The sequence below is a fragment of the Crocuta crocuta genome, unplaced genomic scaffold, assembly GCF_008692635.1.
Source record: "Crocuta crocuta isolate KB4526 unplaced genomic scaffold, BGI_CrCroc_1.0 scaffold41, whole genome shotgun sequence".
Taxonomy (NCBI): domain Eukaryota; kingdom Metazoa; phylum Chordata; class Mammalia; order Carnivora; family Hyaenidae; genus Crocuta; species Crocuta crocuta.
Window position 1 is genome coordinate 10206493 of NW_027529428.1, and position 27590 is coordinate 10234082.

The window sequence follows — 27590 nt, forward strand, 5'->3', positions numbered from 1 at the left end:
TAGCAAACCTAGGGCTTCAGGCTAAAACTGCTGACACTCGTGTTGTAACGTGGCTTCCTCGGGTGGCTGAAACGTTTTTTCACGGTGTTCTTTGCTTCTATTAGACGGCAACGTCCTTGCAGGCAAAGAGCTAAATTTTCAATGGCTTTTGAACACGAACTGGCAAAGGCACACCAGACAGACTGCTTTCTCGGTCAGTGTGAAAACCAAAATGACTCTCAGTAAGTTTGCAAGTGTAAAAACAGTTTCTCTTTAAAACCACCACCACCAGGGGCGCCGGGGTGGCTCAGCTGGTTGAGCGTCTTGATTTCAGCTCAGGCCGTGATCTGATCGCACAACTGGGGAGATGAAGCCTTGTGTCGGGCTTCGTGCTGAGCACAGGGCCGGCCTGGGATTCTCGCTCTCCCTCTCTCTCTGCCCTTCCCCCACTTACTTGCCCACATACATGCTCTTTGTCTTTCTCGTTCAAAAAAATAAACATACTCTGAAAGAATATGAAAATATGCATTTATTACCAACAAAGCAGCATTTCCCACAGAGGTCTTTTCCCCAGTGACCCCCACACACACGCAGACACACACTAGGGCAGGGCAGAATCACATTTTTCACAGATTAAAGAGTCACACTCCAAAGAAAACAAGCACGTGTCCAAAAGACAAGCAGAAAGCAGAAAACCTTTACTTCAAACACCTAAAATATTTGAATAGAGACTCTCTCCTTAGGCAAATCAATGAAGATCCTGTCATTAAAAATACTTGTCACCTTCAGGCTTTAAATATTTTATTCATCAAACCAGACTCTGACTTGGCGTTTTTACAATTTGTATGTAATTAGAAATCAACTATTGCAGAAAATATATGAAGTTTTAAGTGGCTGAGAATATAATGTGTTAGGCGTCTTATTCTCTTATTAAAACATGTTAAAATGATACATAATTTTTCCTTTACAGTTCAAAATCCAATGTAAAACTAAGTATTTGTCCAGTAGAGAAATATAAAATGCTTACAAACAAAGTACGGAATAATTACTGGCATATGTAAATTGCAATTAACCTGACCATTTGACTTTCAAACACACCTCATCTTCAAGATCCATTTTCCCTTGGGTCGCCCATTGGCAGGAGGGATCACTGGCACTGACTAACACACCAAACACATGACAGTTAGCAGGAACACATGACAGTAAGCAGGAACACATGACAGTAAGCAGGAATTAGTAAAGATACTTTGGAAAACAAAGTACTAAACAACAGAAACATTTGGGAACACTGTCCCTTGACTAACATGTTATCAAGGTTCTCAATGTTTCCGTGAGTTGTTACACTAATGGAAATGTTATTTTAAAATAGTTTCATAATACATGCATTAGACTAAGGGAAGGCTCGTTTAAATTTCAAGAAAAAAATACCTTATTAAAGAGAAAACGTCCAAGGGAGAGGATATAGACTTAGGGTTCATCATTTCTTGACCTAATAAGAATATAAACTTCCATGGCTAGTCATGAATATACAAAACCCAAATTGAGTGCAATTCTTCAATTTATTCAAGCTAACCAAGTAACAAAAAATAATAATTTTGTTACAACTGGCACAGATCCAATCCGTTTGTCAGAGACAACCTCTTGGATTCGTCCACTATCTCACAAGATTTATTGTGTGAAAGAGCAGAATCGTTTTGGCACTGTTAATTAGTGTAACTCAGAGACAAACAAATGACTCTCGAATTCTTCCCTGCTCAAAGAAAACAGCTCAAATTTGATTTTCTAGGACAGTGGGGTGGGATCAACACTGTAAGGAAGGGACCTCAAAGCTTAAGTTCTAGAAACATTGTTTTAAAACAAATCCATGTTCTCCCTCACTCCTGACGTAACACTGAGAAATTTCAAATACAAATTGTAGAAACCAGTATATGAAATCTTAAGAAAAAAATCCTTCTAAAAATAATTCTTAAAATGCTTTTAGAAATTGAAGATGTAAAAGACAGTCGACTTTAAATTAAAACACAAACAAAACCAAACCCACACGTTTACAGGGTGATTTAAAAACCCTGATCACTTGATTTTTCTGTCAGTCTTCGGCTGCACGTCACATCATCTCGTGGCCACCTGGTGGCATTTCAAACAAGTCCGAACCATTTGTGAAGCCCAGTGTGTTTTTCCCTTGAGACACCAATACAATTAATGTGTCAAGTTTCATAAAAATTTTTTAAAGGCCCATAAAATCACATTTCCTAGTGGAGATAAGGTAATCCTTTTTAATAGGAAGAACTGAATAGATTTGTCATAAATTATTATTATACATTAGTCTAGACATTTCCATACCAATCTTTAAAAAATTAAATAGAACACTGGGAAGAAACTGCCTTGAGCTACAGAGTCCTCTTTAGACTCGGACGGTAATCAAAGTTACTCTGAAATCCTAGCTTGGGGTTACACTTGCCCCGCGCCTGTGATGTACCATGGCCAACACCTTTTATCATGGGAACCTCGTGACATTTGGTCAGAGGGCCAAGGACTCCAGTTCAACAAAAACTGAAGACTAATTTCTACTATGGGATGACGTTCCACAGAGAGAAGTTCCTACGGTCTCCAGTCATCGACCCATTTGTATTTAACATCAGGTTTCCAAAAACAACTGAGCTCTTCGTCTTTAGCGAATCTCTTTTTATTCAAGTGAGGCACACTTATAAACAGGATTTAACCAGAACAAGGTCGCGGTTGCCGCCCTCTGCTTTCACTGCGGCTGAGTGAAGGTGATACGCCGCCGCCGCCTCTGGAAAGCCTTTAAGTTCCATCTGTTAGGTTCCAACATATGAGGGCCGTTGTAGACAAACAGCACAGTCATCTTCTCAGAGTAAGGAAGATTCTGCAGGAGCTGTGTGAAAACAAAGGGGCATGTAATGCCGTTTGTCAAGCACAATTGGCCGACCTTACGTGGGTCAAGTCAAATGTTATTCTTTTTTAATGTTTTTTATTTATTTTTGAGAGAGAGAGACAATGTGAGCAGGGGAGAGTGAGAGAGGGAGACACGGAATCCGAAGACAGGCTCCGGGCTCTGAGCTGTCAGCACAGAGCCTGACGCGAGGCTCGAACCCACGAACCGCGAGATCATGACCTGAGCCGAAGTCGGACGCTTAACTGACTAAGCCACCCAGGCGCCCCAAAGGTTATTTTATTTCTAATATAAATGAAACATTTCTGAAGTTCTCAATTCATCACCTCCCCTGCCAGACTGTGATCCTGCCCTGAGGGAGCGTACCTGGAGCCTGGCCTGAAGAGTAGTCCACAGGCCTTGTCAGTGCTTCTCAGGCCACATGAGACCCTACAGCTTCCTAGGTTGGCCCTGGAATACCCTTCACAATACCCCTGGGATCTGTACTGTAACTCCTTCATCCACGAACATTTCACAGGCAAAAAGCAACTTGTATGGTTTGTGAAAGATTGGTAACCTGAACAGTGCGTGACCGGGGTGGGTTTTTAAGGCCAGGGTGTTCCGCAAACAACAGAGCATTATTAACAGATCTGGCTATTCCAGAGAGTGTATGTCAGGCACAGAAGACAGATTACATACTAGTCAATAAAAATGAGCATCTAGATGGACTCGTCAATGAAAGTTTTCATGCATGCATACTTAAAAAAAAATTTTTTTTAAAGTTTTATTTTTGAGAGAGAAAGGAGAAAGCAAGAGAGAGAGACAGACAGAGTGCAAGCAGGGGAAGGACAGAGAGAGGGAGACATGGAATCTGAAGCAGGCTTCAGGCCCTGAGCTGTCGGCACAGAACCCAATGCGGGTCTCGAACTCAAGAACCGTGAGATCATGACCTGAGCCGGATTCGGACGCCTAACCAACTGAGCCACCCAGAAGACCCTGCATATTTAGTTTTAAAAAGAAAACCCATTAACATGAATGAACACAGCTCTGAGTCTGCTGGTCTTATAATTTACCCACAGCACGAGGTAACGAGAGAAAATTTCCTGTTGTGATGGTTCCTGCTTAGGGAAATTTCTCTATAAGGATGAATCTGCTTTTATCAAAGCTAATGTGAGAAGAGAAGATGTTGGCCTAACTCGTGATGTCCTCTGGGCCAGGGCAGTGGTGCTGGTGGACCGAGAAGGGCATCGCACCCCTGGACTGGCCTTTCTGGGGGCATGAGCACCTCAGCTCTGGGGGTTAGCTCCTGCCACTTGTAAAAAGTGCTAACAGAAACTTCTCTAGAGAAGGAATACGCGCCAAAAGCAGGGAGGAAGTCTTGGTTCTAGAACATGATTCTATGCCTCCTACGTTTCTTCTTGCAGTAATATGGTCTCTGATTAAGTATGCCACGGAACACGTCCCCTTGAGGAACGTGGATACTGCAGTGCTTGGAGGTCCTTCTGTGGGGAGTGCTTCTGGGCCCTCACCTGCCACATGATGGAGCCGCAGGGGGCCTGGGAGTCACGGGAGCTTTCGGAGAGGACTCGTACCTACCTTTGGTGTGATAAAGAAGTACTGAGACGTATTTTCTTTACAAGCAGTATTTACAACCATTTCAAACACTCGGCGTTCGTTGATGGGGTCCATTCCCTACGCGACAATAATGATGATTACGTTTAGGGTTGCCCTAAGGTGCCCCAGAGCCCAGGCAGGAGAGAGAGCACCACACCTGATTGATCTCATCAACCACGCGGAAGGGACAGCGGTTGAGCTCCTGCAGCGCCATCAGGTACAGCATGGTGGACACACTGCGCTCGCCCCCGCTCTGGTGGTGCGGCGTCAGCTCGTGCAGCTGTGTGCTGCTGCGGAACTTGACGCGGATCCGGATGCCGTACTTGTCATAGTCCTCCTGCGAAACGTCCACACAGCTGGTGAGGGTCCGGGTGTCCCCGGTACTCACATAACTACTGTTCAAAACCAGACTGAATAAATCCATCAGAAGCGGAGAAAACGTAAAATTTACTGACTGTAGGTTTACTGCAGTAGATCCTTGCAGATCCCCAAAGGCCTGAAGACGGCAATTGGTTCTGATACTTTGTTGTTGGGGTTTATTTGTAAAAACAGAATTGACTTATGGTTCCTACTCCCCAGAATAATTGTGAGGATTAAACAATCATCCTGTTTCATCCTCTTTTTCAATTATTTTAAAGCAAATCCCAGTTCATCACTTGATGTACTTCTGAATGGAAATTATTTTACCTACCCTTTGCAGTGCACTAACTTACAGCTTAAGAACTTAGTAACAAATTTCCAAATATTTTCATTCCTCTGTACTCTCTCTTGCTAAAAAAGGAAACCACTAATAAGCAGTATTTCAGTTAAGTTTGCCAATCTGCTTAGGAATGTTGTAACGTGGACAGTGGTCCATTTATAAAGCAATTCATGCACAGCTGAATAACCATTACCTACCTGGATATAAAAAGAGTTAGTAAGGTACTAGTGACTTATCCCAAATCTCTCTCTGTCACACACACACACACACACACACACACAAATGATCATGATGGACTCCCGCAGATGGTGTTTTCCTTCCTCTGAATGATTTTTTAGTAAGCAAAATTGTCACAGGCATAATTCTACAATTAACAATTCACACGTACTTTCAGCACCTAATTAAAATTGTTTGCCAGGAAACATTTCAAGTGCATTATTACCTCATTTTCTGTATGTAGATCAACTTCACCAGCACACTGCATGGAACTAAAAAAATTGCTGAATTTTTCATTAATTTTTTCTACGAGCTCCTTTAAAGGATTAAGCCACCTTTCTTTCACCTGCAAATAAATTCCATATAAAAACACAAAAGTATTACTATACTCTGATAGAAAGCTGTCCCGAAGACAAACGCAGAATCAATCTAGTCACGAAAACATGCATAACTGTTCATTTCATGTAATTTCACTTTGCATTTTCTACGTTCCTGTGGGATAAATGATAAGCACGTGACAGAAGAAACGATAAAGGCTAAATAATTACCTGTGAAATGTTTTCCCTGTATTTATCCAGTTCAACTTTCTTTATCTTTAGTTCCTCAGTTAATTGCTCGATTTCTTCTTCTCTTTTTGTGTATTCCTCAACGACCTGCCAGGGGAAAAAAAATTATTGAAGACAAATCTGCCAAAGGATAAAATTACAGGAAAACGTACATCAATTTAACCGTGAAGTGAAAATGCCCATTGTGTCGCATGGGTTGTATGCAACTCATTTATGTTCTTCTACTGAAAGTGTTTTTTATCCTCAAAAAAACAGTCGCTGCAGTATTTCAGGTTAGCCCCACTATTCTTTTTATAAAGGAAAGGCACAGAACAGGGTGTTCCTTAGGAAGAGTCTATTTAAAATTCTAATAGATTCAGAATCTGGCATTTAAAGCACATTGTTCCTGCTGTCTAGCTTATTATTACCAAGAGCTCTAGTACAGAGTGGGAGGCCAGCGCTGGGGGGAGTGTGTGCACGCGCGTGTGGGGTGCGTGGGGGGGCGTGGTGGTGCCTGCGGTAGGCCGTAGGGGAGAAAGCATACTGTGGGATTCAGTCCTGTGAAGCAAGAAGCTCTGGATCTTTCTTCGGTTAATAAAGCATCAATTTCATCCAATGTGTTTGGAAGATCCTGGAAAGCCTAAAGAAAAAAATGATCTATGGTTAACAGAGAGTACAGCAAATGGAGTTCAATTTGGATAGTTAAATGTTCTGCTGAGTAAGTTATCTACTACGTGTTCAACGGCATGCTAGCATACAAGAAATCAAAGGAATTAAACAGGGTTTGGGGCCTTCAAAAAGCTTACACTTTAAGGAACACAAAACATATTGACCAAGTAACACTGGGTAACACCGGCAGAGTATTGATGTTGAGTATTAAAATAAGCAGTACGTAGCATACAGACTAAGGGAAGTATCAGTTCATGCTGGAGGAGCTACAGCAGAGTTAAGAGACGGGAAGAGGCCTCGACTTCATCTCTGGGTCTTAGAGCAAGTAGCCAGGGAACAGCAAGGCAGAGCGGAGACAGGGGCTTGGAAACGAGAATGAGCAGTGCATACCATGGGGGGTGAGGAGTTGTGTCCATTTGGAATGGTGGGTACTTGCTGAATTGGTAGAATGGGTCCAGAATATGTGGGGCATTGAAAGAGAGCAAGAAGTTAGAACTTTACACTGTACTTCTGAAGAATGACAAAAGCATCTTAAGAATCCAGTTATGCTGACAGCAGAATTTCACCACAGTACAGCTGACCCTCAAGCAACACCGGGTGGGAAGGCCAACCCCCACTGCGCAGTCAAAACTCTGTGTAACTTCTGACTTCCCTAAAACATGACTACCCACAGCCTACAGCTGACTGGAAGCCTGATGGATAACATCAACAGTGGATTAACATGTATTTGGTATACTACATCTTACATACTGTACTCTTTCAGTAAAGGAGGCCAGAGAAAAGGAAATGTTAAGAAAAATAGGAGAGAAAAATACGGTACTGTATTTACTGAAAGGAAAAAAAAAATCCACATACAAGTGGACCTGCGCAGTTCAAACCCGTGTTGTTCGAGGGTCACCTGTATGACCCTCGGAGTCCAGGCGGTAGAGACCAGTCAGAGCAGACCCCTTCGTATGTGGGAGGAAAGCAGTACACTGTGTTGCTGGCACAGCCTGCGGTGTTCACGCGGTATGAAGTACAATGACTCGTGAAACTCAAACAGGTCCTGAAATGTTACATTCATCTCTTAGGTCTTTTAACTGTTTAGAAAGCAGTTCAGCGTCTACAGGCCTTCAGATATGAGGTATCCATTGCTGATGTGACTTGTGTGCCGGGCTTTCAACCTGTGCCTAACATGTGCTGGGTGTCTCCACCTGACCCCTGACGGGCACCCTAACTCTCAGATGGTCACACAGAGAGAGATCTTCACTTCACGGCCCCGCCCCCCCAGTGTGAGCACGCCTATTTCTCCTTCCATCTTTGCTGTCTCAGTCAACGGCAGAACGCAGGGGGCGGTTTCTCTCTCACGCTCCACCTCCGATTCGGCAGCAAGTCCTGCTACTGTCAGTAAGAGATCCTCAAACTGGCGCACCTCCTTCTCCAGCCTCCCAGCCTGACTCCTGCCGCTGTGATTTCTGGCCTGGTCCAAAGCAATAATACTCTGAACGGTCTCCTTGCCTTCATCCTGTGTCCCGACCTGATCCTCCACCCGGCAGAGTGCTTTCCCACACGCTCGGCAGCCACATCCCTCTTTCTCATCTTCCCAAACTCCTTCTGTGGGCTCTAAGACCCTGCATGGTCTGACCTGTGCTTCGTTTATGCCTGGATTACAGCGTTTCAGCCTGCCTGAGTCCTTCCATTTTGAAACATGCTGCATATGCTTCTGTCTCAGGGGCTTCATAAGGAGCAGTTTCCTCTGCCTGGAATACTCTTCTCCCCAAACACTCACTTGGCTATTGCTTCTCTGTATTCAGGAATCATCTAAAATAGTATCTTCTCCAAGGAGCCTTCCCTGACACTCTATCATCTTAGCTTGTTTTATTTTTCTTCTCGGCACCTCTCGATAGCCGACATTTGCTGTTTAATTTCTTTGTCTGCCTGACCCTCCAGACTTAGGATGTAAATTTCAGTAGAGAAGTATTGGTCTTGTTCACGGCCTGATACATCAGTGACATTTTTAATACACAAATTATCTTCTAATTTTGTTTCTTTCAAAAACAGTACAACTCATCAAGGGTAGAATTGTGCTGCTTACTCTAAAGAAAAAAACTACAGATACTGTACTATTTACTTCTTTTATAACTAAATGTACTTAGGAAAAGTCCGAGTATATTTTTAGAAACAAAAGCCACTAATTTCTTAGATCTACTAACTCACAATTATGTACTCTAAGAGACCCATTCTCTGTGGTATGTGTGTCTGATATAGTAGAATAAAATCTTTAAGGATTGAAAATTATAATCTAAATGAGTTTTTCCAGTACTATTTCTATCTTTAGTAGACATTTCATTAGTTATTAAAATAGAGATTAGACATTATTAAAATAGGAAATACACATTTCCTTACCTACTGAAATTAAGATAAAGTATTTTATCTAAATATTTAAAAAATAGTTTTCTATTTTATTTTGACATTACTCTGCGAAAAGTAGGTATATTGGACAAGGTGTGAACCCTACGTGGCAGATAAAACTTAGGATCACGGGGCCCCATGACTAATGGTAGAATTCGAACTACAGGCAGCATCTCATTTACTAACTGAATAATGTTAGCACATAAACCTACAGGAGGAAAGGCTCTTTTCTCCTTTTCTTACCAAGAGATGTGAGTCCTAAAGATCTAACCATAAACAAATACCCTAATTTCTAGAAAACCATTTTCACTTTGCATTTTTCTCAATATCCTTTCTATTTACTGTTGCTTATAAACCAATTACCAATGCTATGTGTCCATAAACAATTACACCCCATCTCCTGCCCCCACCTCTTAAGGGTAGCTTGGGGGGAAGAAGGCTTTTATTAGAAGAATGGAATGTTCTGGCAGTGATAACTGTGCAAGGTGACAGCAACGACTGACTGGTGCCCAAGTTTAAAGACAGTGAAGAAAATCCATTAAGCATGACTACATACATATTCAGCTCACAAATCGGGGGGAATCCCCTATTTCTTTCAGCACATTGTTTTTCACGGCACATTACAATGCCTACACACTTCAAGCTTAAAAATAATGTGTTGAGTATATGAACTTGTAGCCTTATATACTTTTTATACTTACTGTCTGGTATTCTTGAGGGACCGTCTGCTCTGCGCCCAGGTTGCATACTTGCCTAGCTCTCTTCATCAGTTCCTTGCATTTCTGCAGTAACCTCTGTCTGCTTTCATCCAGCTCAATGAAATGTTGCTATCGCGAGAAAACATTTTTGACAATTTGTAGGTTACAGTTAGAGGACGGTTTTATTAAATGACCACATTACTTGGAGGTACTGTGGATTCAGTTCCTGAACACCTCAGTAAAGTGACTATCACAATAAAGCAAGTCACATGAATTTTTTGTTTTCCTGTATTACCAAACATAAACATACACACATATATATATACACTATACATATTCATACATATGTATATACACACACATATATACCTATGCATACATATATATACACAAAACATGTTATATCTAAAAAAAACAATGTAGGGGTGCCTGGGTGGCTCAGTCGGTTAAGCGTCCAACTTTGGCTCAAGTCATGATCTCACGGTTCGTGGGTTCGAGCTCCCCATTGGGCTCTGTGATGACAGCTCAGAGCCTGGAGCCTGTTTCAGAGTCTGTATCTCCCTCTCTCTCTGACCCTCCCCTGCTCAGGCGGTCTCTCTCTCCCTCTCTCAGAAATAAAACATTAAAAAAAAAAAAAAAAAAGGTTAGGTAGACAGAAGGAAGGAAAGAATGGAAATAATAGCTGAGCTCACAGCTGACTCAAGAAAACTGAGAAAAAACTGGGAAACTGAGGCCTTCTCCACTTGGAGGCTCTGAGGCTGGAGAATGAAATGCACACCCTTCTCTCCAGCCAGGGACCCATCCCTGCAGCACTCACCTCTCTCAGAAATAAAACATTAAAAAAAAATTAAAAAACAATGTATATACCTTATTTAAAAAATACCTTTATCGCTAAAAAAAATGCTAACCACCATGTGAGCTTGTAGCAAAGCCCCCCACTGATCACAGGTCATCATAACAGATATAATAATGAAATATAATGCAATATCTGAAGAAGCGTAGCACAGTAAAGAGAAGAGCAATAAGGTGAGGTATGCTTGATATCAGATAAATTCTGGAATTTCGACTGATGAACAAATCATCTAAAAGCCATACCTCACAAATCCTGACAACTTTTATTAGAGAGTAAATTTGAACTTAAACTTTAAAATATATCAGAACATAATATGATATTTCTCTAATTCTTAAGACCTCTGAAATTTAAATTTGCTTTCTTCTGAAACGGTTTAACTTAGCTATATATAATCATGCTCCAGTAAAATCTGAAATACACAGTACACAGGTTTCCTATCTGAAAACTCAGCACTCAAATGTAAAGAGAACCTTTAAGTAGTGTTTGGTAGTTTTCCAAGTGTCTTTCATGTACTTATCATTTATTCATGGACCCATTCATTCCTTCACCAGATAATTACTGGGAATCCATTAAATAAATGTCAGTACTTTATTATGCACTGAACAGAGAGGTGAATAAGGAGAAAGCGACACAAAATTATTATCAGAAAAGAAACAGCTACTATTTATTCAAAGCTTATGTGCTTCACATACGGTTCCCTTCTCCCAATACTGTAAAAAAAGAATGAAAGCATCTTGGCCAAGCTGACACATTTAGTTGCAGGCTGTCAGGACTCACATCCTCGCCTGCTTCTAGAACTCGTGCTCCTTCCATTATGGCACCGTGCCTCTCAGGGGAAAGCAAAGCCAGCATGTGGGGGGAAGGAAGGGAGATGCAGGAAGGCCAGAGTGGTCACAGAAGCTATGACAGGTGAATGGCCTTCAAGGACAAGTAAGAAATTACTGAGGAGGAAGCAACAGAAAGCATTCCCAGGACAGCTGATGACAAATGTGAAGGCAGGGAAGCCTCCTTAGAGGCTTATTTAGTCAGGAATGAGAAATCTACCATAGCTGAGAGCAGGTAAGGCTGTAAAAAACCATAGTGGTAAGGTAGGCCAGAGCCCGATGTTAAGTTTCTGTGTAACGAGGAGGGCACAGTGGAATGCCTTCTGTGGGCCAAGGTAGTTATAACCACTATTCTGTATGTTAATCCAATCCTCATTACAGTCTTAGAGAAATGCATTATCTTCTTTACATGTGGCTCAGAGATCTTAAGAAACTTGCTCAAAGTTATAGCAAGCAAACAGGTTTCTAAGAAAACCGGTCTAGTTTGCCCTTTCGATTAAACTTCAAACTTTGGTCTGCACACAAACAAAAATTGGCGGGGGGTGGGGGGCAACTGTTAAAACGGTACTGATGCCCGGCCACGTGGCGGATCTACTGATTAAGATCTCTAGGGCAGAGGCCTGGACATTTGTATTATTAACAAGGTACTCAGGTGATTTTTATGCATACAAGGTAGATAGCAAATAAACTAAACCAAGACAAAAGTTATGAAAAGTCAAAGCAATACATACTGAACAGAACTGAAAATACAAAACCAGCCTGACACTAGTCACTTGGTACTATGGTCTCTATATCTGAGTGAAATGAAAGAGAAGGTTAAAGACTCCCTATCACCCCCGCTTTGCTCTCAGGACAGATCACACTGAAGCAGTATAAACAAGGGCCAGATAGAAACCAAACACTCCTAGAGTCTTCCATTCCTGCCTTGTATCCCTCTGGGTCTTGACAAAACAAAGCATCAGAACATTATAGCAAAGAAATACAGGAGTTGAACATCGAGGCCTTTGGGCTTTGGAGGACAAAACCTCTCAAAAGTTGCCTAATTCAATCTTTCTCCCAAAGAAAAATGCTCTTTCTGGACATATGTGCTTGTGACATTCCTCTACACCTAGCACCCATTTTCCCCCACTCCAGACCAGAATTCATGCTGAGCTGTTTTTGTGGGGAGCATACAACTATGTAAGATAATGTTGTGAAGTCAGACTAGTGAAAAAGGCTTTATTAATAATTTGCTTGGAGTCTAGCCTTTAAGAGTTAATAGGCAACAAACTTTTCATCTGTGTAAGGCCTAAGGCGAGACAAAGGCAAATTTACGAACTGTGGCTCACCAACATCTCAGGAACGGCCACTCTGGGTATACAGTCTGAAAGAATAAGCATTAGCTTTTCTCTGAAATTCCTGTTGAGAAAGTTCAATGGTCGTGAACCATGTCCAAGGACATTAAACAAGGAAAAACTTCTCTAAGAGGGCCCTCTAGTGGGACAAATCAGAACCGTTCACAGAATTTCTTAAAAATATATGTAGCATGTTGCACATAAAATCAACACAGTAAGTATTCTATTTGACAGTTTATGAAAAGAAGAGTCAAAGTGAACAATTTCCTGTATGAAAGAAATCGAAGTTCCAGGTCTTAGGGACTTCTAGAATATTTGTAAATAAAAACACTTTCCCCTCAATTTTCCTCTAATATAAAGATAAGCATCAAAGTTTATGTCAATTTAACGGAATTCAAATGTTAACTGTAAGTTTTAGTACATATCACACAGAATACATATTTTAGAATGATGAAAAGTTAGCGGTCTTGACTTTAATATACAAGATTACAAATTCTATTTCAATCAAATAATAAACAATGAAGTAATGGCAATAATACTACCGACTTGTTAAATGATTCCCCCTTCCTTCAAAATAGATCTCCCTTAAAGAAAGAAAAAAAAAGGTCTCCTGAAACTGTTTTGCAGGAGAGGTAAGCAGGTAGCCAAAGAGGAGAACATCAGATCAAAGAACAGAATTTCTAAATTAAGTATGAGGATAAACACATTTAACAATTTCTAATTCTTATCACTAACACTAATCCTGATGTAAATTTGTACTTTTTAAGGAACCTGTCTTCGTGCTAGGCAGTGCACTTAAAGAAGCATCTGGATCTAAAATAAACTGATCACAATAGTGCTGCAAGTCAGAGAGGTATTTTAAGACCTATGGCTGAAGACAAACAAGAGCCTCGGAGTAAGGTTAGAAAACCAGGGTGCGGCTTAACAGCAAACGAACAGCCAGCCACGTAACAGGTAGACCCATCTGTGTCCACCTCCGTACTTAGACTTCCCACTTACTAACTTGTCCTAAAGATACTCCAGACAGCATTATCCAACAGAGGCTCACCCCCATCTGCCTTCCTCGGGATGTTTTATCGGTCTGGAACACTTTACCCTATTTGTCTTCCAATGATCTGAGGCCTTCTCGAACTCCACGCTGGTTAAGTCCTCCGGGTTCAATCCCTACAGTATGGATACCATCCCTACTGAAGCTGTGTGTCAATATTCTTTTGTGAACATGTTTTCACGGTGGGGGAGGGGGGGGGACTAAGGACAAATGGGAAGTGGTAGTAATGGTTCCTTAGTGTATGTAACCTGCCCTGTGTTCAAAGGGACAAGAAGAAAAAACACCCTACTTGTTCTCCTTGCTTCAATGCAGGAGGAAAGCAAGAACGAAGAGTAAGGGTATCTATGGGTAAATGATACCCAACATAAGAAACAAACAAACAAACAAACGTAAAAGAGAAAATGTACTCCAAAGACATATTATACCATGTATTCTCTCACTCATTCTTGATGATTTAAGATGTGTGGCCAGGGAGCATGGTCACTTAGCAACAAACAGTTATTAGGGACAAGTGCAAGAAATCCAAGAACCTTACAAAGGAGATGTGACTTTCAGATCAACTCGTTATAAAGAGAAACAGAATGGTACAGAATACTGCTGAGGAAATGAAGCTGGGTAGTATCAAGTAAGATTAGTGTGGAAAAACCTGTATGCGTGCATGCAAAGTTTGTGAGTGGTTAAGAGGCTGAGAACTGAGGGATTATTTCCAGGTAACGAAATCTAAAGGGACAAGCAACAAACCAGAGATTATTTCTTGGGACAGTATAATGGGGTCATCTTTGTAAAAAATGACGGACTCAAAAATTGAAAACAAAACCTCCTCCCAAGAAATTTTCCTATTTCCTAGAGTAGGCTACTCTGCTCAAAGTATTCATACTGCTGCTGCTATAACCACAGGAGAATATGCTGACAGTTTGCATAGAATCTCAGGACACCCAAGTGACCGAAGGCTGGTAGAGGGGCTCTATGTCTAGAGTAGGTTAAAGTTTGGGAGAACGCTTACCCCCAAGCCATGGTGATTTCCTGATCCTTTTGTTAATATGACACAAACCCACAGTTTTCATAAGCACATTAACACTTAATTCAAAATTAAAACTTGAGGCGCACGGATCCAAGACTGTACTGTGTGACTGGACTTTCTCCACACAGTACTGGCACGGTGGGTCAATTTCCTCATGAGATATCTCCTGTGATACCACTTCCTGTCCTGAACAACCAGGTGCACAGGCTCACTCAATATAGCATGGGCTCTGTCATGATTTACCAACAGAACACATGATGGGCAGATGACATTCCTCACTCTCCATGAAATAAACACAGATGAGACAACTTCCATATCCAGCCCCCACAGCACCCCCAGCCTCCCGCCCCTGCCCCATTTGGGTCCTCTCTTTGGGGTTTTCCCCTGGATCCCTTCCACATGTTCAGAATGACTATGGCTACTCCTGCTGCCTTCCTCCCCTTTTTTTTTGCTTGGGAGGGGAGGGGAGGGAGGAGGGAAGGATTGTTCCATCTTCCAAGTCTCTGGTTTTGGCTCCAAATGAACTCACCAATCCTACCATATCAAACCTGACCTTCAGCTCCTTCTGGCTGTGCTTGTGCTTGCTTACTACTCTAAGATGTGTATCTGCTTTCCAAATGTGGTTTCTTCTGATTTCTTTGAGCCGTAAGCTTTTATAGGAAGTGGAGTCTGAAGAAGCTCGCTTCCGAATAATGAAGCTGCGCTTCTGCTCTGATTTAATGCTCCCACTGCTCTGTGCAGTACTTGATTTCCTAAAACCAATCATCTCGGGCGGCTGCCGCTGAATGACACTACTCCAGTTCACTAGTGCTCAATAGGAGTGTTTTTCAAGAGTCAGGCGTAAAGTGAATCACCTACAGACCCTGCCAGAGCGTAGCAGACCTTGGGAAAGTAGAAGCGTAGATGACAAAGGGCCCAAGGGGGCCTCAAATCCATGACAAGCTTTCAAAAGCCGCAACAAACATGGCAGTGTTCAGTCTGTTAGGGATAAGGGGCACATGGAAGTCATGTTACTCCTCCTACTCCGGTGTAGCTTTACAATTTCATGCTTGAAAATATTGGAAAAATAGATTTTAAAGGTGTTTTCAGTGCTGAAGTATAACTGGTGAATAAACTGCACGTAAAGTGTACAACTCGGTGAGTTCTGATGAGCACATACAAGTGAACCCGTTACCCCCAAGATGACAAATACATCACTTTCAACACCTTGTCCTCCTTTCCCCCTGACCCTCCCCGGGCAACCGCTGACTGATTTCTGTCACTACGCGTTTTACATTCTGTCAGATTCGTACAAATGGAGTCACTTTCTTTGGTCTGACTTCTTTCACTCAGCGTAACTAAGACCCATTATGCTTTGTGTCTCAGTAATTCACCCTTTTAATGGCTGAGTAGTATCCCCTTGTGTGGATGTACCATAATTTGCAACCGCTTACCCGCTGCTGGACGTCTGTTTGCAGCTTTTAACGGTTACCATCCTACAACACGTTCCTGTACCGGTCTTTCATGGACACAAGCTTTCATTTCTTTGGGGTAAATACTAGGAAAGGAATGGCTGGATCATATGGCAGACAGAATCTCTCCAATGGTTTTTCCAAAGCGGTTACATTCTTTAAATCTCCACCAGCATGTATGTGAGTTCCCGGTGCTCTACTTCCTCGCCAGCACTTTGGTATGGTCCGTCTTAAAGTCTGTCACTCTAGTGCATGTGTGGTAGTAGCTCATAAGACTTTTATGCACGTGCCCTACGGACTGATAATGCTGAGCATCTTTCCCTGTGCATATTTGCTATCTGTGTATTTTCTTTAGTGAGGATCATGCTAAAACCTTTCACACGAGTAGGCTGTTAGTCTTCTTAGTATAAAAATTATTTTATAGTATGCCTCAGGGGTCAGCAATCTTTTTCTCCACAGGACCAGTAGGGAAGTACTTTAGGTGTTGAGGGCCTATATATGATCTTTAAAAAATTCAAAAACTATTAGCTTGTAAGGATTTTGTATAAGCAGATGTTAGGCTACAGATGATCCCCGTGACAGCCCTTCATCTTCACTTCCTTTGTTAGTTGTGTTACAAATATATTCTCCCTGTTTGTAGCCTGCCCTTTAACAGCATCGACTGAAAACAAGTTAATTCTGTCAAAGTAGAAAGGAAAAGTTCTGATTCCTTTTCCTTTATGTAGTTCTTGCTTTTTGTGTTCCATTCTATTTTGCTAAAACCAAGATCATTTAAATTTTTTTCTTTCCTTCAGCAAGCTTTTACCTTTAGTTCTTACTGAAGTCTGTGACCCATTTACATGTGGTAGGAGGTAAGGATTGTGGCTCATTTTTTTGTATACGACTATTCCATTGTTCTAGCTCTGTTAGACTATTCTTTCTCCATTGAACTGCCTTGCCAAAAAACAATTGACTATGTATGTGTGAATCTATTTCTGGATTCCCTATTCTCTTCCACTGAGCCATGTGTGTCTATTTTTACCCCAATACAATGATGTCTTCATTACCACAGCTTTCTGTATAAGAAGTCTTCAAATTAGGAAGGGTGAGTCATGGAACTTGTTCCCTTTCAAAGTTCTTCTAATTAGGTTGTCAATTTCTAAAAAACCCTGCTGGGAATTTTACTACATCTATAGATTTGGGAGAGAACGGACATTTTAACAAATCCGGATTCTTTTATCCATGAACACAATGATTCTCTCCATTTACTTACATCTTATTTCAATTTCAGCACAATTTTGTAGTTTTCAGTATACACACAGGTCTTATAACTATATCCCTAGGCATTCCTATTTTTGAGGCTATCAAACACAGTACTGTTTTTAAACTTCAATTGTTCACTGCTCATAGATGGAGCCACAACTGATTTTGAACTTCTATACTGAACTTGAACCCGCAACCTTGCTAAATGCACTAACAGAACTTACAGCAGCTTTGTAGATTCCTGAACATTTTCCACAGAAACAGTGTTTGTCTGAAATAGGTTTTTGATTATTATTATTGCATTGGCTACAACAAGGTGGGACAGAAGTGAGTAGTGAGTATTTCCTCATTCCCAATCATTAGGAGAAAGCTTCCATTCCTTCGCCAATGAGTATGATATCAGCTAATGGTTTTGGGTGAATGCCCTTTATAAGCTGGATAAAATGTCCTTCTATTCCTAGATGCAGAATATTTTTATCCTAGAAAGGATGCCAAATGTCGGCAAATGTCTTCTCTGTATATACGGAGATGATCATCTGGCTTCTGTGGATTGTCCACATAATGAATTTCCAAGCGTGACCTCAACTTTGTACTCCGGGGATAAACTCATTTGGTTAGGATGTATTACTCTTCTTATATACTGCTGGATTTCATTTGCTAACTTTCTAGTTTTGCTCACCTTTTTAAATGAATTTTTGCATCTAAGGTTCATGAGCGATGCTGGTCTGCAGTTTCCAGGGTGTGGTTCTGATCCTGGGAAATGCCAGCCTCATCGTGTGTTAAGAAGTATTCCCCTCTTCAGGTAGAACTGCTATGAATTCTTCCATTACATACCTGGGCCTGGCGCTTTCCTTGTGGGAAGGTTTTTAAGTACAAATTGAATTTCTTTAGTAAATAGAGAGCTATTCTAATTCGCCCTTCTTCAGGAACTTCTGATAGTTTGTGGCTTCCAAGTTTGCCCATTTCTTCTAAACTGTCAAATGAACTGCCAGAAAGTTGTTCACCATTTTCTCCTGATACCTGCTTACCATGTGTGAGACCTGCAGTGCTATGCTCACTCTCCCGCCGGGTTCCTTTTCCCCACGCTGTGGCCCGGAAGCTCTCCCGGAAGAAAGCCAAGGCAGCCACAGGGCTCACCTTGCACTGTTCCTTCGCTCAAAAATCACTGTCCTGTGCTGCCTTTTTACCCAGTACCTACACATCATGGTTTCATATATTTGGTCCCATCTTTTAAAGTGACAGGGTACATATGGCCCCTGGTATTTCATCATGGCCAAGGATGGAAGTGTTTTGGTTTTTATTGTGGAAAATTTCAACAATCTACAAAAGCACAGAACAGTATAATGAACCTTCATGTACCTATCGTCCAGCTTCAACAATTCCCAACTCATGACCAAGACCGTGTCATCCATGCTCCCTTCCCAAGCAGCCCCCACCCTGGAGGACTGTGAAGGAATTTCAACATTCTATCCTTCATCAATATTACAGCAATGTATTTTGAAAAGATGAGACTTAAAAAAAAAAAATCTAGAGCCGTATTATCAAACTTAAAAACATTGCCAATAAACTCAAATATTACCACATAGTCAGTATTCAAATATGCCTTTTTTAGAAAAAAAAAATTTTTTTTTGCAATTGCTTTGTTCAAATCAAGCCACACGTTGTATTCGGTTAATATGTTTTCAAGTACGTTTTAACTTCTAGGTTCTCCCCTTTTTTCTTTTTTTCTTAGATACTGCACTAATGAAGTAGGCACAAGTTCTATGTGGCCATTAAGCATTTAAAATGTGGTTTGTGTGACTGAGAAACTAAATTTTTAGTTTAAATTAACTTAAAAACCAACACTCCAGCTATTAGAACATGTTTAGTTAGAACAACTTGAATATATAAATTTAGTTTTTTAACTGTAAATATTTTTTGGCAGGGAGGGAGGGGGCGGAAGGAGAGAGACAGAGAAAGAGAAACCTAGCAGGTTCCATGCTCAGTGTGGAGCCCAGAGCAGGGATCATGACCTGAGCCGAAATCCAAGAGTCAGACGCTCAACTGACAGAGCTACCCAAGTGCCCTTCAATTATAACTTTCATTAAGTTAAAATATGATCAAATATTTCTGATGACAATTTATCATCTAAGTTGAGATGTAGTATTAAATGGAGTATTCTGAAGACTAAACTGGTAGTTTCAGGGCAGTGGTTCTAGAATAGAAGCAATTTTGTCCCCCAGGGTATATCTAGGCAATGTCTGGAGACGCATTCGGCAGTCACGATTGGGAATGGGGAGGGGTACACTACTGGCATCTAGCAAGTAAAGGCCAGGGATACTGGGTTTAAATTTAAACACCCTACAAAGCACAGGACAGCCTCCACAATAAGAATTCTCTAGTATAAAATGCTGACACTGATGATGTGAACACACCCTATTCCAGAGGCTTCATCAAAGTGAAATTTTTTCACAAAATAATTTCATGTTACATCTTTTTGTCGGCATACACATAAACATCTGGTTATTTTTCTGTGATGTTAGCAGCTAACGTGAGCCACTGATTCATGAGCAGCTGCAAAGGGGATATTCTACTACTATCATTCCTTCTGCATTTAGTATCTGAAATGCTTCTGTAAAGAGGCACTTCTTTTACTTGCTTAACCTAAATAATACTTCACATACAGGGACGCCTGGGTGGCTCGATACGTTGAGCGTCCAACTCTTGATTTTGGCTTAGGTCATGATCTCACAGTCATAGGATTAAGCCCAGTGTCGGGCTCCATGCTGGGTGTGGAGCCTGCTTGGGATTCTCTCTCTCTCTCTCTCTCTCTCTCTCTCTCTCTNAGTCACATAGGAAATTTTGGCTAAATGCTTGGTTCGTTCTTTGCCATTTTTCAAAATAACGAGCTAGTTCTCTAGTATCCTCCAAAGGTGACCAATATTATTTTTGTATCATTAGAATTTCATAAATTTAGATATTTCTGAGCCTCTGTGATTAAAAAAAAAAATCCCTTGGGTTCTTCATCATCCTTTTTAAACCTTTCTGAATCCCTTTCTTTTAGGTGGCTCTCTCACACTGTGCACCATACTGGAACTCTGAAATAATCATTTTTTTAAAACATGAGTTATATTCTCTTGTACTTTATGACATGATCTATGTTTGGCCTTAATTCTCCCATTTTATGTCAAATTTATTTTTGTGTCATATGTAATACATATAAAATAGTTTTTAGTGACCTGATCTGTTTTATTATCTCCCTCCTCTTGTCTATCTTTTCGTACTTAGGAGAGTTTACACAAATACCTTATATAATATCCTTATATCTTTTATATCTTTTTTTTTTAAAGAATACTGTTGGTTCCCACGATAAATAATATTGAAATTCTCCCTTATTTCCATCTCCCAAAGTACCCACTTTGAAGTAATATCCTTTTATTTCCTGCCAATACCTATAGGACAATCAGGAAGTATACGGTTTTACTCCTATGGCCTCCCTTCCCCCATTTTCAGTGTTGTGTGTTAGCTATACTGTCTGCAGTTAACACTAGAAATGCCCATTCTGCCGTCGCCTTAGTCGGTGAGAGTTCTCCTTGTCCGTAAGCAGCGTGCTTCTGCAGTGGGCCGATGGGAGAGCTGGCCAGGCCTGCACCTCCAAGGCACCATCGACCTTCCTCGAGTCCACAGTCACCTTCAGCTGTTGTCAAACTGCTCTGCTGAGCTTCCCACACCAGGTGGGGCCTCTCTCGTTTAGAAAGGAGAACCTGCCAGTGGATCCTCTGAGCTTTCCCTCTGCTTGCCATGTACTTACTGATACCATGCGAGCCTGCTGCTGACTTCATCTTCCCTGCTGACGGTCTGGGGTTCACAGGTGTTGTGTGGTAAAGAATCAGGCCTTAGTCCCTGGTTCTTGGGAAGGAGACTAACCCCCTAGGAATTTTCAGAGTGATAGGAATGTCTTTGTTATTCATGAGGAGCCCCTTGGATCACACCTACACTCAGGCCTAGAAGAGGACTCCAGATGGGGACAGGCAATGCCAGAAAGACAAATTCTGTGATTAGAGGGTTGGGGTTTTAATCCTATGATTGCCTTGATTTACATTTTTTAAAGTTTATTTATTTTGAGAGAGACAGAGAGAGAGTAAGTGAGGGAGGGGCACAGAGGACTTGAAGCGGGCCCCATGCTGACAGCAGAGAGCCCAGTGTAGGACTTGAACCCATGAAGTGTGAGACCATGACCTGAGCCCAAGTCAGAAGCTCAACTAATGAAGCTACCCGGGCCCCCCTTGACTTATTCTTGAGACTTCTGAGGAAGGGGCTAGAGACCAAAGGTCGGTCCTGCTGGGGACAGCGCCCTTCCCTTGCACATTCTGACGCTAACTCCGGGCAGGCGGTGGGAGAGTATACTGTGCAACAGCAACGGGGATACTCTGAAACTTAGTTTTGTTGTATACGTTGTCCATGACCTTGTGGCTGCTATCCTAGTTGCTCTTCTATTTTTGGGAAAGGATTCGGAAGACTCAAAAAGGATGTCACTATCACCCTCCCTTTGTTGCCAATTCTTCTTGGGGATTTTCCTTACCTTAGCGCATCACATTTCATGCCCTGCACGCTATCTATTTTAATAGTTATCATTTCCCAGAGCGGTATTAACAGAAGATTAAATCACCAAAACTGTACACTAAGGCAGCTCAGTGTCGACTATAACTCATCTGCAGTTTACTTTGAGATGTACAAACGGTAATAAAAGCTACTAGTGGCTACGTGGTCACAGAATGACTCGAATTTTTATGGGTTAAGAGAACAGACAGGAGACTCTGCTTGTCAAGTGACTAAATAAGATATTCTAATTTCTCATATTACCATACCTACCCCAATCACTGTATGTAAGATGCATCGTACAGTGTTTCAAATATGGCTTCCTCATTAGCAACATGCATTAAATTTGTAAATTAAACAGAATATGAAAAAACGCATATTCCAAGTGATGATCTAGGCTCTGAGGCTGGAACCCCGTAATAAAAAAATAAAAGCAAAAAAACTGTACCTCTGTGAGACGGAGCTGTGATGAAACAGCCATGTAATCTGATTCTAATTTGTTCTTCTCGGAGATCACTGTAGTATTTTGAAGAATTAAATCAACTTTTTGTATGTGCAAAGAAGTACAAATCTAGGAACAAGAAACCCTCAAAGTTTAATTTGCTTTACAACTAGGAAAAAAAAATAGTTTTAAAAAAAATTACAAACCAGGAGAAAAATAAGTTTTCTAATCTGATGCCTCAAATAGTTCTTTTTACAATTAGACTTCTAAAATGTTTTTCTCTGTATTTAATTGAGTCGTCTGGAATAAAACAATTTAACTTAACGAGTGCTTTTAACCAAATTATTGACCTAGAATGAGAAATATCAAACAGTAAGTTAAAATTGGTGATAGTAAAATCTGAGTAAGTTTTTTTAATCTATGTACTTATCTGACATAAAAAAGTGGCCAAAATTAAGAAAATGCCTTACCTTTACAAAGCTTGTTAATTCAGTAACAAGTTTTGCCTTTTGAACATTGATTTCCTTGATTCTGGTACTTGCTTTTCGCTCTTCCTCTTCAAGGTTGCAAGTATCCTGCTCCATCAGCTTTAAACTGTATGAAACACATAATCACGTAGAAATCGGAGTTAACACTAGGATTGTGCCCAGGTCTCCTGCCATTTCATGGACTTTTCAGCAGTGCTACTCACACAAATAAACTACTAGCTTCCAGATTAAACAATCATGTTATATGACCACACAGGATCAAAATGTACTTGTTGAGATGTTATGTGCCCAGCACAGTTTAAGTAATGATGGCCTAATGCTGTAGGATCTAGAGTCAAAAAGATGGATTTGAATCTTCTTTTGTCAATAATGAGCAGCATAACTAGACAGGTTACTCTTCTGAACTTTAGTTTCCCTATGTATAAAATGCTGAAAATAATAGTACTTCTCCTAAAGGGCAATGGTGAAGATTTGAAAAAGGTAAAATATGTAACACACTTGGTATAGTGCCTGGCTCTGAACTAACTGATAAATATTAGTTACTACTGTTGTTATTAATGTTGTTTACCCACAATCCCTTACCTTAAGGAGCTTAACTGAGGAGATGTGATTAAGAGATTAAAAATATATGGTGAAAGGATAATACAACAATCCTTTGTTATCTGAGATGAAACTAAGGATCAGAAGTTAAGTTACCCAAGATCATGTATAGTACGTGGTAAGAGGTGTCTGACACCAAAGTCCAAGTTCTTTCTACTCCACTGTGTTGCCTCCAAGGTAAAGGCAAGAACGCAGTCTGGAAACAATAATAAACAAGGAGGACCAAGTTCAGCAGATGTTGCAGAGATGGACCTCAACAGTACATGGAAGAGGGTGTGGAGGAGGCTAGGAAGCTGAGGTGAAATAGGTCAAGTGAAAGGAGACTGGAAAAATCTGAAAGTCAATCTAAACGAAAGGAGTGTTGTAACTACAGGTGACTGGTGATGGGTATGAAAGGCCAATGCACTACAAAAACCAACATTACTTTATAAAGAAAAAGTTTAGTTTTAGACAGTGGGTCCTACAGAAAAGTTGAACAGAAAAGGTTAAGTGTCTTACAGATGACTAGAGATAGAAATGATGTCAAAAGTGAAGGCTGGAAAGAGGCTTAGAGATGAAAAACCTTCTGGGCAGCCAGACTAAGGAGTATCTTGCTTTAAGCAACCAAGGTAATTATTAACTATTTCAGTAATAGTTAATGGACAACTGTTTACTTTAAAAAAATTATCTTAATGCATTTCTTATATGACTCAATTTACAAATGTGTTTAAAAACACATAGAATATTAGGTCAAGGTAAACGGATGGCTTAATTCAAGGCAACGAATGATCATTTATTATCAAAGACTGACTCTGTCAGTCATATCTAAATCTTCATAGAAAAGGATATAAAAGAATAAAAAGGTCTGAGGCAGGACATGGGGAAACCTTTAAAATGGAAGCCATGTTCCTTTCCCCTAGAAAAAAAAAAAACCATAGTTTTTATACCCTCTTCCATATTCCACTTTCTACAAAATATCCAAAAACAAAATAAAACGTATAGTCAGTTCTCATAATGGTTGCAGGAACATTCACAGTAAGCTGGCAGTTATCCGTTAAGAAAAAGACCTGAAGGCTATTCACATCTTTCTAGAGGAGTCTGTGGAATCTGTGGCCTGTAAGGCCAAGCAGACATAATTCTACTTGTAACAAGGGGATTACAACTGAAGGAGATACAAGCCCCGGTTGCCCATTCTCTTCTGTGAAAACCAGTATATCTTCCTTCTTGCCTATTCTATGTCAGCATCGGTGAGAAAACACAGAGCCTACTAGCTTGGATTGATCATCTCCCTGCCTGTACCCTCTTCTCTCCTCTCCCACCAATCCAAATTCAACGAATACAAGTCTAGGTCAGTGGTTCTCAAAGCATGGTCCAGAGGCCTGTGGGGATCCCTGAAACCATTTCAGGGGAATCACAAACCATCTTCATTGTTATAAGATGATCTCAGTTGCCCTTTTCACTGCAATGATATTTGTACTGATGGTACAAAACCAGGGGTGAATAAAAATCCAAGTGTTCTGGAACGAATCTTGGTAGTAGCACCAAAATGTACTCATAGTTAATAGCTTTTCACAACGCCAAATTAATATTCTTGATAGCAGTAAAAATTAATCGTGAATCCTGAGTATGTATTTTTTACTTAAAGTATAATTGACCTAATGTTCTATTAGTTTCTGGTATACAACATAATGATTTGGTATTTGTATACATTGTGATATGTTCACCACAAAAATCTAGTTAACGTCTGTCACCACAGTTGTAAGTTTTCTTTCTAGTAGTGAACACTTTTAAGATCTACTCTCTCAGCAACTTTCAAATACGCAATACAGTGGGGATTTTTTTGTTTAAAAAAAAATTTTTTTTAAAGTTTATTTTTGAGACAGAGACAGAGCATGAGTGGGGGAGGGGTAGAGAGAGAGGGAGACACAGAATCTGAAACAGGCTCCATGCTCTGAGCTGTCAGCACAGAGCCTGATACAGGGCTCGAACCCACGAACAGGGAGATCTGACCTGAGCCGAAACCGGACGCTTAACCAACTGAGCTACCCAGGCACCTGCAATACAGTGTTTTTACCCGTGGTCACATGCCATACATTACATTCCCATCAGTTTTGTTTTTAGAACTACAAGTGTGTACCTCTTGATCACCTTTACCCATTTCTCCCCTCTGGTAACCACCAATCCATTGTCTGTTATCTATGCATTGTTTTGTTTGTTCATTTGTTTTTGGTACTTACAGGGCAGTTGTATGGTATTTTCTTCCTGACTTACTTAACTTAGCACAATACCCACAAGTTCCACTTATGTTGTCACAAAAGACTGCATTCTTTTTAATGGCTTAGTGATACTGCAGCGCATGTGCACACATGTGTGCACATCTCCTTCACCCAGCCATCCATCAATGAACACTTAGGCTGCTTGCATGTCTTGGCATTTGTAAATAATGCTGCAATGAACATAACAAGCGTTTTTTCAAATCTGTGCTTTCATTTTCCTTGAATAAATAGCCCGAAGTAAAATTACTGGATCGTGTGGTAGTTCTCTTTTTAATTCATGTGCCTCTTGGTCATCTGTAGGTCTTTGAAAAAAATGTCTATTCAGATCCTCTGCCCATCTGTTAGATTGGTTTTTATGCTACTGACATGAATGAGCTCTTTACATATTTAAGATAGTAAGCCCTTATCCAATATATGCTTTGCAAATACCTTCTCCCATCCCATAGGTTGCCTTCTTAGTGCGTTTGATGGTTTCCTTTACGGGGCAGAAGCTTTTTAGTTTGATACACTGCCATTTGTTTACTTTTGCTTTGTTGCTGAGGTCTCTGAAGTCAGTTCCCAAATAATTACTGCCAACATCCATCCATGTCAAGGAACTTAACGCTTGGTTTCTTCCAGGAGTGTTACGATTTCTGGTCTTCTATTCAAGTCCCATTTTGAGCTGATTTTTCTGCATGGTAAAAGACAGTGGTCCAGTTTTCCCAGCACAATGTACTGAAGAGATTATCCTTTCCTCATTGTATATTCTTACCTCTTTTGTCACAAACTAAGTGACCATACATACATGGGTTTATTTCTGGGCTCTCCGTTCTGTTCCACTGATCTATGTGTCTGTATTTATGTCAATACCCTGTTTTGATTAATACAGCTTTATGATATAGTTTGAAATTAAGCAATGTGACGCCTTCAGGTTTGTTCTTTCTTAAGCTTGCTTTCGCTATTTGGTATCCTTTGTGGTCCCCCAAATTTTTAGTTCTTCTAATTCTGAAAAATGCCACTGGAGTTTGGATATGGATAGGACTTGCGTTGAATCTATAGATTGCTTTGGGAAATATGGACATTTAAACAACACTCTTCTAATCCGTGAGCACAGAAAATCTTTCCACTTATTTGTGTCCTATTCAATTTCTTTCCTCAATGTGTTAGTGTTCAGTATACAGGTCTGTTACCTCCTTGGTTAAAGTTACTCCTTTGCATTTTCTTTTTCACTTTCTTTTGTAAACAGGACTGTTTTCTTAACTCACCTTTCAGAGTACCTTGTTAGTATATAAAAACACAACAGATTTTTGTATGGTGATTTTGTACCCTGGGACTTTACTGAATTTGTTGATTAGTTCTACCAGTTTCTTTTGGTAGAGAAAGGTTTAGGGTTTTCTATGTAAAATCCTGTCATACACATGTAGTAACAGTTTTACTTCTTTTCCAATTTAGATACTTTTTCTCTGTTGCCTAATTGCTCTAGGTAGGATTTCTTTCTTTCTCTCTTTGACTCTCTTACTCTCTTTCTTTCTAGCAGAGGGATAGATTTTTTTACTTTTTAAATTTTAGACAAAGAGCAAAGGTGAAGGAGAGGGGCAGAGAGAGAATCTCAAGCAGGCCCCAAGTTCAGCGCAGTGCCCAACATGGGGCTGAATCTCACAACTGTGAGATCATGACCTGAGATAAAATCAAGAGTCTGAATGAAACTTGACTAACTAAGCCAGCCAAGTGCCCCTAGGATTTCTAATACTATGCTGAATAAAACTGCAGGAG

General features: G+C 40.6%; 1 protein-coding gene across 1 annotated transcript in view; it reads right to left on the bottom strand.

The window, feature by feature from the left end:
* Positions 1 to 490: 490 nt before the first annotated feature.
* The window catches only part of SMC5 (structural maintenance of chromosomes 5), an 86652-nt gene continuing 59552 nt past the window's right edge, over positions 491 to 27590 (bottom strand). Inside the window, exons 15-24 of the mRNA XM_077759295.1 lie at positions 22966 to 23089; positions 22502 to 22624; positions 9706 to 9831; positions 7004 to 7048; positions 6489 to 6584; positions 5948 to 6052; positions 5626 to 5745; positions 4641 to 4820; positions 4466 to 4561; positions 491 to 2872 (exon numbers count right to left, since the gene is read on the bottom strand). Of these exons, the coding sequence (XP_077615421.1) occupies positions 2732 to 2872; positions 4466 to 4561; positions 4641 to 4820; positions 5626 to 5745; positions 5948 to 6052; positions 6489 to 6584; positions 7004 to 7048; positions 9706 to 9831; positions 22502 to 22624; positions 22966 to 23089 (1156 nt within the window). The 3' untranslated portion in view covers positions 491 to 2731. The remainder of the gene's footprint in view (positions 2873 to 4465; positions 4562 to 4640; positions 4821 to 5625; positions 5746 to 5947; positions 6053 to 6488; positions 6585 to 7003; positions 7049 to 9705; positions 9832 to 22501; positions 22625 to 22965; positions 23090 to 27590) is intronic.